This window comes from Orycteropus afer, unplaced genomic scaffold (genome assembly GCF_000298275.1).
Source record: "Orycteropus afer afer isolate SDZICR_OR568_19922 unplaced genomic scaffold, OryAfe1.0 scaffold00122, whole genome shotgun sequence".
Lineage (NCBI taxonomy): Eukaryota > Metazoa > Chordata > Mammalia > Tubulidentata > Orycteropodidae > Orycteropus > Orycteropus afer.
Genome location: NW_006921709.1, coordinates 7,627,488 through 7,638,683, shown reverse-complemented (window position 1 = coordinate 7,638,683; position 11,196 = coordinate 7,627,488). Strand labels below are relative to the sequence as shown.

The following is an 11,196-nucleotide window of genomic DNA, read 5'->3' as shown; positions in this document are numbered from 1 at the left end:
TTCCCATTTTGGAACTAGAGTAAATCTCTCAGGACTTTTAAACAATACTCACCTGTGATTAAGACAAGATTTGGTTAACATAGAAACTGCTTAGTAAAGACAGAAAAAAAAAAAAACTAGAGACAAAACCTGGTCAGTTAACTTATCCTTGCTAAAAGTCAGTGAAATAATACATGTCTCTTTAGGTCCTAAACTGCTTAAAAACAACCTAAAAAAAGATGTTTTGCTGATCTAGAATTCAAAGATGACTGGAGGTATTGTACAACTTTAAGAATTTGCTACAAAGAGCACACTGCTTATATTTTGACATTTTTGCCTAGTTGTAATTTCTACTTTTAGGAGATTGCAACATTTAGCTCTTTTGGCAAAATAAGCCATCAATAACTGATAAGAATCACAGAATTCTCAATTTAGTTTTGGCACTGGCCTTATTTTAAATATATAACTTTTTTTAAAAAAAATATTCTTCCAAGGAAATTAGTACCAAAGTGAATTTATTCTGCAAAGAATTCCCAGCTTCACTGAATTTCAAAGGCAGCCACTGATGTATTAACATATCAGTTTAACAGAATGATATAAATTAGAGAAGAAAATCTCCAGGTGCAGAGAAGACAGTTAACACACATTTAAGGACTAGACACATCAGTGATTTACTTCAGTAAGAAATACCTACTAATACCCATAACACTAATCTATTTTCACTTGTAAAATTCTTACATATCATAGTCCGTGATTTCACTACTCTGAAGCAGCAATAAAGTGTTAAAAGGCCCATCAGCACGATGACACACATTCCAGTAGTAAATCCAGCCTGTATAAACGTAAAAATACAGAGCAAAATATAGCATCATGTAAGAACAAATCCATATACAACCACATAACATTATCATAAAAACCTGGGAACCAAGGAAAACTAAACAAAATCATCTACTTTCTTTAAAAAACTTTTTTTGTAGATTTATTAAAATTGCTATTGTAAACTTAGAAGAGAAAAAAGTTCAGGCAAAAACTGGGCTAGAAATTATATTACCTGTTTTATGCCCCAAGGAATACTTAGTATAGATGTTCCCATCATGGTATTCCAAATCATAAAACTGAAAGCACAAAGTAGCAGCAGTAAAAAATATGGAGTTTGACTCTTTAAACATTATAATTAAGACAAAAATAATCAGCAATTTTCATTTACATATAGTTTAAGCCATGCTCCAAAGAGTAGTTTTACTCACATGGTTACTAAACTGGTGTTTTTACTGTATCCTTCAGTGTAACTTTCTAGTTTGTAAGCAGAACCCAGTGGACTATACACATAGCATTCTTCTGGAGCTGGAACTACATGATCTGGGGCAATCTGGTAAAAAGGAAAATAGAGAAATGTGCTGCAATGTGAGAACCAGTAATGTGCAAAATGGAGTATTTTCTATACAGCACAATACCTGACTCTAAACACATTTCTAAATACTATGAACAAATAAACAATACACAACTTTGATTAATGAATACAATATTTTTATGTAACAAAAGATCTAAAGGGGTAAGAGTTTAGAGACTATAAACACAACTCTCCAACTACAAAAAGAATGAATTTTTCAAATACTCAATAGTCAAAATACTGAGATTAAGAATTATAAATGAAGATTTGGGCCTTAAGTAAGGGAAATTTGAAGAACGAAGCAGTCAAGAACACTTATAGGAGGGTGAGTTTAGGAAAATGGAAGGCGAGAAACTCAGACTACAAAGAATTGAGGAGTTAATAGAAGATGAAGAAAGCAATAGTAAATATAGACTATCCTTTTAAATATTTTGGTTGCAGAAGAAAAAGTGAGCTTAGGCAATGGATTAAGAAAAAGGCAAAAGCAAGGATTTTTACCGATGGAAAAGATTCAAGCATGTTTGCAAGAGAAAGGGAAGGTGCCAAAAGAGAGAGATGGAAAACAAAGAGAGAATGATTGAATAGATATATTTTCTATACACATAGTTCATCCTACACCCATATATTTCTTCCTAATTCTACTCCCTTGTTTTTGGAGGGATAAAAAATGTATGTAAATACTATGTAAATCTCTAATTTTGTTCTAGGTTTAGCATTCAAGAGAAAAATAATATACAACCCTCCCTTCAAGAAGTTTAAAGTCCAGTTAGAAGAAACACAAAACAATTAGACAAGGCTATCACAAAGAATTACAGTCCCTGGGTGGTACAAATGGTTAACGTGCTTTGTTGCTAAATGGAAGGTTGGAAGTCTGAATCCACCAACACGTTCCTCAGAAGAAAAGCCTAGTGATCTACTTCTGAAAAATCAACCATTGAAAATTCTATGGAGCCCAGATCTACTCTGACACACATGAGGTTACCATGAATGAGAATTGATTCAAGTGGCAACTGGTTAACAGTTACTGAAATCCGACCAAACATGGGTCCCTGCCTGGTGTGCAGTCAGGCTAAAACAGTTCACATACTGAGTGATTAAGAGGAGAGAAAATTATTTATTGCAAAGTGGCAATGCAAGGAGACAGGGGTCTTTACCCAAATCTGACTCCCCGAATCTAAATTGTATTACAGTTTTTGTAAGTTTCAGGAGAGAGGATTATGCATATTCATAAAAATTTCAGGAATTTGGGTGTGAAATAGTTGAGGATTGGCTGAAATTTTCTTCACCTTGGTTTAAAGGGAGAGTCGTTTTTTAATGAAGTGCGCTTATGCACCGGATGAGTCATCAGCTTCCTGTCATCAGCTGATCGGGTCTTAGGCAGAGGGAGAATGTCAGTTCCCAGCAACTATGTTCTTCTCTCCCCCACTGTGCATGCCCATGGGCCAAAGTTAATTTTCAAGTTGTCTTCTGAGACACATTAACGTGTTTATCACCTGTTTTTAGGGGAATAGCAGGAAAGAATGTGCAAATTGACTTTTCCTTCCATTCAGCTCTTAAGGAACTGAGTTATTGTGTTTACTTATTTGTTTCCAACCAGGGTCCTATCAGTCTTAATGAGGGTGGGGGCAATAGTTGAGCTTTCATCCTATTCAGCTTTTAAGGAACTGAGTAATTTTCCAACCAGGGATGTAGGTTGAACTTTGACTCCACTAGGTTTCATTACCATACAGAATAGAAATTAGGTGTCAAACTCTGTGGTGTACTGTGTCATAGGAATGACAAAAAAAAAAAAAAAAAAAAAAAAAATTAATGAGGGCAAAAATAGAGAAATATTACTGGAAAACATGGAAAACATGCAGTTTTAGTAAAGAGACAGGATATGGATTGGTACAAAAAGAAAAAGTGTCAAGACTTTCTCCCTTTATGGATATATTGGTGGTGGTATTTTGTAGGCAAAGATGGTTTTGAATGAACTACTTTCTAGAGACATAAATGCATATATGGAAATGGGTCTGCTGCCCCCTCTTTACCCATAATCCTCTTAGGCCTGAGTTCTGTTGTTTTCTCCCATGGAGTGAAAATGAAAAAGGTCAGGACCACATCTACAGCAGGTAGGAGATAAATCTCCATAGCTAGCAAAGCAACTTCAGAAAAAGTGAAAATTGAAAGTTATGTGGGGCAGGATTAGAAGCTAAAGGATAAGTGGCAAATTCTTAGGAGATAGAGAAAAATTTGACAGTTGGATCCCGCTGGCAGCAGTCTAAGGCAGTGCTCTTCAAACTTTGAAATTCCTATGATTCACACAGGAATCCTGCCACAAGTGCAAATTTTGATTCAGTAGGTCTGGAGAGATGCTTCAGATTTTTCACTTTGAACTAGCTCCCAGAGATGTTATACTGCTGGCCTGTGCAAACCACACTGCTAGTAGCAAGAGTCTAGGGAATGTTGGCAACCAAATAATTTTCTCCATTTCCCTATTTTAGAATAAAAAAATTAAGGTAAATGGGAAATTTTTCATAAATAAAAATGTATAACTCTGTAAAAACTTAGATTTATATCTTCATACTGTTCTTGCCTTAAAAATATTTTAGGAAAAATAATTTTAGGATTATCAGAAAATGATCATGAATATATAAACATATTCACTAAAAATAGTCATACCACATTGTTAATTTTAGATCACTTTAGTGTCAGTTAACAAAAGGAATTCAACTTAGTGTATAATGCTGAGTTAACTTCTAGGTCAAAGTTTATTCATTCAGGCCTAGACTGGTCCAGCCAGTATCTGAAGTTTGCTTCTAACAGTAGAGCCACTAGGAGGTCTGACCTAGACCTGGAGATACTAGATTACTTAAGGCCACAGATTATTTTATTATGGAATCAAGTCTTTACCACAACTACTGATAAAATGGTTTAGGGGTAACAGAGCGAAAAATTGGGGAGAAATTACCCCACCCAGAATATTTTGGAAGTCCCTACTTTGGCTAAGTAGAATGCAATAGTGATTTTATATGACTATTGTAAGGATTCAATGAGATATCCATGTGCTAGTGACTAGCTCAATTTTAGCCCCACAATAAACATTTAATGAATATTAGTTTCCTTCTCCCTTTTTCTTACTAATATCTATTTTAAAAAATCAGAATTTTTCTTCCAGAATATTTCCATTTTTCTTTAAGCTTTCAAGTTTCTGAATCTCTCATATATGACCATTTTTAAAAGCAATCAAATTACTTATAATATGTATTTTTGACCCTAAAATAATAATAATACAGATTTTAGAAAACTGAAGGTCAAACAACTATGGTCCATGGACCAAGTCTGGCCTTCAACCTGTTTTTTTATAGTCCATGAGTTAAGAATGGTTTTTATATTTTTTAATGGTTGTGAAACAAAAGCAAAGAAGAATATGGGTCAATGTGTGGCTCACAAAGCCTAAAATGTTTAGAATCTATAACTTTGATCTTTATTTTTGATCTATAGAAGGACACTGCTAAATAGGAAAATACTATATGTACGTATGCATATATTTCAGTTTCCCACTGCTGTATATAATTTCTAAAACATTTTTCCCTTGTAACTTTAAACTTAAAAACTGAATAGACTAACTAGAACCTGTTATTGTTTATGTTATTAACTAATGACCCAAAGTGCCACTTCAAAAGTAATATATCCTCCTCAGTGCTCTTGGGGTTGGGGAATAGCAGAATTTAATCCAAAATATCTTCAGGTTGTGGCCAACGTAGATTGTTTCAAATATTGCTAAAACAGGCCAGATAAGAATGCTCTAGCATAGCATGTAGGACATGTATTAATTTCCATCTTCAATTTTCCATGATGCTGTGCTTGAAATACGGCCAACAAAATGTTCAACCACTGGGAGTTGCCCTTGTTTATGTTGTTCACTATTCATTTCAATTTACTATTAGACAATGAGTAATGCTTTGCTCCTTACCAGTGCCTTGTCTGTAGAAGCGGTGAGCCGGCTGTAGTAATGAATCCTTTTGTTCATGGCAGAGGCATGGTCACTAACTCTTTGAATGGCATCATTCACATTGACGATGTTTGTGGGCTCTATATAGAAAGGCCTAGAGAAGGGAATATACACTTGACAAAGAACGTTCAGCCAGAAATTCTGGAAGTCAGCCACTGGAGAAAATAGCTTCTTGTCCTCCATTAGAAATGGATGCACCAAGGCAAGGAATTCACTTCTCACTTTTGGTGGGAAAGAAAATGCCACAAAGGAAGTATTATCCAATCCACAGAATAAAGCTCTGTCTCATAATACTATTACTTTAAATTGTGCTTTTTTAATCTTAAGAAATTTAGTAATAGAAGAGACGTAACAGAAAGTGCTTACACCTGTCATTAAAAAGAAATATAGCAGCTGTTACTTTTAAAAATGAAAGATAAGTTTTAAATATTCTCTCAAAAAGTTTTTGGCACCAAATGAAAGAAATTAGAGATAAAACTATTCTTATACTAAAGAGTCTTACTCCTTCCCCATGGGATGAAGTTACTCCTATGATAAACAGAATTTCTATTTCTTGGTTCTGGTACTAAAGTTCAGTGATCTCAACCACCTCCCTTGTGAGAGTCCTCCACAGTAGAGTCAAATAGGACATCAGGACACTAGAAATATTTTGCCTCATTCTACTTTTTCCAGATTTTAGTAATACACTCTTCAAAGCTACTTTCACATGTGTTTTCTTCCCAAGACTATACCCAGACCAACTGTAGATTCTGGTTTTCAATTATTTTCAGTTACCAACCCCTATAGTTCCTTAGGGAGCTCTGGTAGCGTAGTGCTTAAGGCACTTGACTGTTAACCAGAAGGCTGGAGGTTCAAATCCACCAGCCACTCCTCGGAAGGAAGATAGGGCAATCTACTTCCGTAGTGATAATGCCTTGGAAACCCAAGGAGGGGTCGTTATGAGTTGGGTCTGACTCGATGGCACAAAACAACAACAACATAGGTCCTTATGGAAATTTTCTCTCTCTATTTGGTTTCTAAGCTTCCAATAATATACTGTCCAAAACGGAAAGACTAGTCAGAGTTGCATGAAAAATCTGCATTCTCTTGGCGATTCCTGTTGTTGTTGTTGTTGTTTGCCGTCGAGTAGGCCCCAACTCATAGCGACCCCTCCTTGGGTTTCCGAGGCAGTATCACTACGGAAGTAGAATTGCCCAACCTTCCTTCTGAGGAGTGGCTGGTGGGTTTGAACCGCCAGCCTTCTGGTTAGCAGTCAAGTGCCTTAGGCACTATGCTACCAGGTGATTCCTAGACCCCCTGAAGTCACAAAAGACAATGTGCCCCAAACTACATGACTTTACCATTTAAGATTATATACAGATCCAAATAATGAAGGAAAAAATACCGAGAAATCTATCATTGGGTCCACAGAACTCTTCTACATTGGTCATTCTGAAAGAAGCTTAAAGTATCATTAAAGTATGATAATCATTTCGGCAGACAGTGCTAAACTAATTTTATATGAAGCATCTGAAAATCCAAGATAATGAAATTTAATTTGTTGGTTTTTTTCCAACTAACTCTGTGAAATGGTGGTACAGATGTTAAATTTAGTCCTGCTTCTCTAGCACATAGGATCTTGCGATACTCCTTTCACAATTTACTCTCCATTATAGCACCTAAGTATAGGGGCTTCTAGGAGCTCTGGTAGCATAGTGCCTAAGGCACTTGACTGCTAACCAGAAAGCTGGCGGTTCAAACCCACCAGCCACTCCCTGGAAGGAAGGCTGGGCAATCTACTTCCGTAGTGATACTGCCTCAGAAACCCAAGGAGGGGTTGCTAAGAGTCGAGTCAGACTCGATGGCACATAACAATAACAACAATTATAAATTTGGTAACCTGAAGTTACTGTCAATCTTCCAAAGGCATTATGGTGTCCTGTAAAATTTACATCTCTACTATACTCAGTGGTACTGAAAAGTCAATGTAAAATATTTATATCTGGGAGACAGTTTAATCATATCTGTGGTCACATTCTTCAGGGCATTCACTTATTGCTTGGCAAGAATGATGACCCACAAAATTAAAAAACTATTGAGCTGTAATGTCAACACAAGGCAGAGATTTAAGATAATCATGGATTATTAAGAGCCTATTAACAAGTACAACATTGATAGAAAAAATGTAGATGTTCTACTTGTAGCTTCTTACTCCGAAAATTCAACGGTATTAATATCAACCACTAAGATGTTTTAAAGGCCTGCTGAAAAGCAGTCCAGGAAGTGTGCTACATTTCTTGGCTGCAGGCCTCTTACAGAAGTGTTAACTGTACCAGTTTAGTTGCCTTGTGTACTTTGAAAGCAGAATGGCTCTGAAAGTTTTTCTTTTCCAACAGTTTTCATCGAGATGCTGAGAGCCTGTTCAAACAAATATTTTGGAATCTTTTCAAAACAGATCCTCTTTAAAAACATACAATTCAGCATATTTTAACTGAACTATTAGAAACATATGCTTAAAGCTTCATCCAAGAAAACAAAAATATAAATTATATTTCTAAACTAAGCTTTAGTTGGATCTGAAGACTTTCTCTTTTTTCTTTTAAATTAAATTGAACAATATGACACAAAGAACAATATTCAGAATAAAAGATTTTTGAAACTTGGGTTTTTTCCTTTTCAACACAGTTTCATATGACTGCTTCTTATCAGTGTTTACTTCTCATTTGAAATGCAGTTCTGCCATATGGCAAATAAACTATAATGCTTCATGCATGAGAATTTATATCTGTCTTATGTTATAAATATTTATGGTCATCCCATAGAAAAAATACTTTCAATATTCAGCAAAAAGTTTTGAATATTTTTTAAAAATAATCAAAACCCTATGTTCTCTTTTAATGCACTTATAAACAGAGAAAATATACCTAACATTTTCCCCAGGTTCCACTCCTTAAATTCCTAAAAAAAAATTTTGGCTTTCTAATCTGTCTCCACCCTTCTACTGACCAGTTATACACCTTTGAAGTTTCATAGTAATATCATGACTACAAGGACGTTTCATACTCAACATGGAGCCTTTTGACTTAAAACTTCATTTACTACATCTCTATGAAAGCTGAGGTGCTTAAACACTTGTCAGACTGGGATTATTTGTTAAAAAATAAAAATGGAATCAGCTATGCAAAAATTCTGATGCAGGTAAACCTTCAAAATCATGAACAGCCCAACTCTATTTCTTCCTGTTTGGTGAAACATTCTATGCCTGTTAGGCAGCTTTTCAATAAAGACTGAAAAGCAGTTACTTAATTTATTGTGCCTAGGAATTCCTTACTGCTGCAAGAAAAATAATGGCAGTTTCTTACCTGCTGACAATCTTCTCACTTCCTCTGATGCCTATACATCTTGTTTCACAAAACCCTGCTCAACATTTCAGTTTTATTTACTGTCCCTAAAGGCAGAGCTTATATACAGTTTTTCTCTATTTTAGCTAATTAGTATGAACTGGTTATCAATTTATTAAATATTATTTAAGTGCCAATCAATACCTAAGCATTGTGTTAAATATTCTCTCTCAGTGCCATCAAGCCGGATCCGACTCATAGCGAACCCTCCTTGGGTTTCTGAGGCGGTATCTCTACAGAAGTAGATTGCCCACTCTTCCTTCTGAGGAGTGGCTGGTGGGTTTGAACCTCCAGCCTTCTGGTTAGCTGTAAAATGCCTTAGGCACTACACTACTGGAGCTCCTGTGTTAAACATTAAACAATGAATAAGATAAAGAACTTCAAGAATCTTAATCTTCAGGAGGAGATAGATAAGTAAGCAATTCCAATCCAGAGTGAAACAGAGAAAGGAGAACACACAATTGGAACAAGAAGGAGGGGCAAGAGCTATGTAAGTGTAGGGATCACCACAGTTTGTCTGTCAGTTTGTCCTACTGTGGTGGCTTATGGGTTGCTGTGATGCAGGAAGCTATGCCACTGATACTTCAAATACCATCAGGGTCACCCACAGTGGACAAATTTCAGTGGAGCTTCCAGACTAAGATAGACTAAGAAGCAGGACATTGTGATCTACTTCTGAAAAAAATTAGCAGTGAAAACATTACAAATGGCAGTGGAACACCATCAGAGATAGAGCTATAGAGGAGCCTCTGATGTTGGTAGGCACTGAAAATATGGCTGGGGAAGAGCTGCCTCCTCAAAGTGGAGTCAACCTTAATGACGTGAATGGACCTTCATTTGCTGACGTGACACCATTCAATATCAGAAGAAATAGCTCAAAGCATCCATTAATAACAGGAACGTGAAATATACAAAGTATGAACATAGGAAAATGCAAGTTTTCAAAAATGAAATGAAATGTATAAAGATCAGTATCTTAGAAATTAATCCCCAAAACCCCACTGCCATCAAGTCAATTCCAAGTCATAGAGACCCTATATGACACAGAAGAAATGTCCCATAGGGTTTCTAAGACTGTAAATCTTTATAGAAGTAGACTACCTCATTTTTCTCCCATGGAGCAGCTGGTGAGTTCAAAGTGCTAACCTTCAGCCATATGCTTTAATTGCTAACCCACCAGAGCTTCTACATCCTAGGCATCAGTGAGCTGATATGGACTGGCATCAGTCATTTTGAATCAGAAAATGTATGATCTACTACACTGGGAATGACAAATTGAAGAGGAACGACATCACCAAAATAACATTTCATCAAAATCAAAATAACATTATCAGAATAACATTTTAAAAGCTATCCTGAAATACAGTGCTGTCAGTGATACTGTAATAACCACACACATACAAAGAAGACCAATTAATACGGCTATTACTCGAATTTACACACCTACCTGTAAAGAAATTGAAGTATTTTTTAACCAAATTATGCAGTCTGAAATTGATAAAACATGCAATTAAGATGCATTGTTAATAATTGGTCACTAGAATGTAAAAGGCAGAAACAAGGGAGAAGGATCAATAGCTGGAAAATATGGCCTTGGTGATAGAAAAGATGCTGGAGATCACATGACAGAATTTTGCAAAACCAACAACTTACTCACTGCAAATATCTTTACTCAACAACATAAATGTTGACTATATACCTGGACCTTGCCAAATGGAATAAATAGGAATCAAATCAAATCTGTGGAAAGAGATGATAGAGAAGCCCGATATAATCAGTCAGAAGTAGGCCAGGGGCCAATTACAGAATATACAATTAATTGCTCACATATAAGTTTAAATTGAAGCTGAAGAAAATTAAAATGAGTCCATGAGATCCCAAACACAATCTTGAGTATATACCACCTGAATTTAGAGAACATCCCAAGAACAGATTTGATGCACTGAATACCCATAACTGAAGATTAGATGAGTTGTCGGATGACATCAAGGACATCCTGTGTGAAGAAACCAAAAGGTCACTAATAAGACAGGAAAAGAAGACCAAAATGGATGTCAGAAGAGTCTCTGAAGCTTATTTTTGAACAGAGTAGCCACATGGAAGAAGAAATGATGATGTGAAAACCTGAACAAAAGATTTCAAAAAGCAGCTAGAGAAGGCAAAGGAAAGTCTAATAATGAAATGTGCAAAGACCTGGAGGTAGAAAAACAAAAGGGAAGAACATGCTCAACATTTCTCAAGCTGAAAGAACTGAAGGAAAAAGAAAGGCTTGAGTTGTAATATTGAGGGGTATGGAATGAGGGTCATTGCTGCTCTCAAATGGATCTTGGCTAAAAGCAGATAATACCAGTAAGATGTTTACCTGTGTTTCAGTGATTATGCAAATACATTCGACTGTGTCATCATAACAAATTATGGAAAACATTGTGAAGAACAGGAATTCCAGAACACTT

The 11,196-nt window shown here is 35.8% G+C and overlaps 1 protein-coding gene across 1 annotated transcript in view; it reads right to left on the bottom strand.

Annotated features, from left to right (window-relative positions):
• SLC38A9 (solute carrier family 38 member 9) overlaps positions 1-11,196 on the bottom strand; it is a 128,913-nt gene that overhangs the window by 67,247 nt on the left and 50,470 nt on the right. Inside the window, exons 2-5 of the mRNA XM_007944180.1 lie at positions 5,325-5,457; positions 1,227-1,348; positions 1,031-1,094; positions 718-811 (exon numbers count right to left, since the gene is read on the bottom strand). Of these exons, the coding sequence (XP_007942371.1) occupies positions 718-811; positions 1,031-1,094; positions 1,227-1,348; positions 5,325-5,457 (413 nt within the window). The remainder of the gene's footprint in view (positions 1-717; positions 812-1,030; positions 1,095-1,226; positions 1,349-5,324; positions 5,458-11,196) is intronic.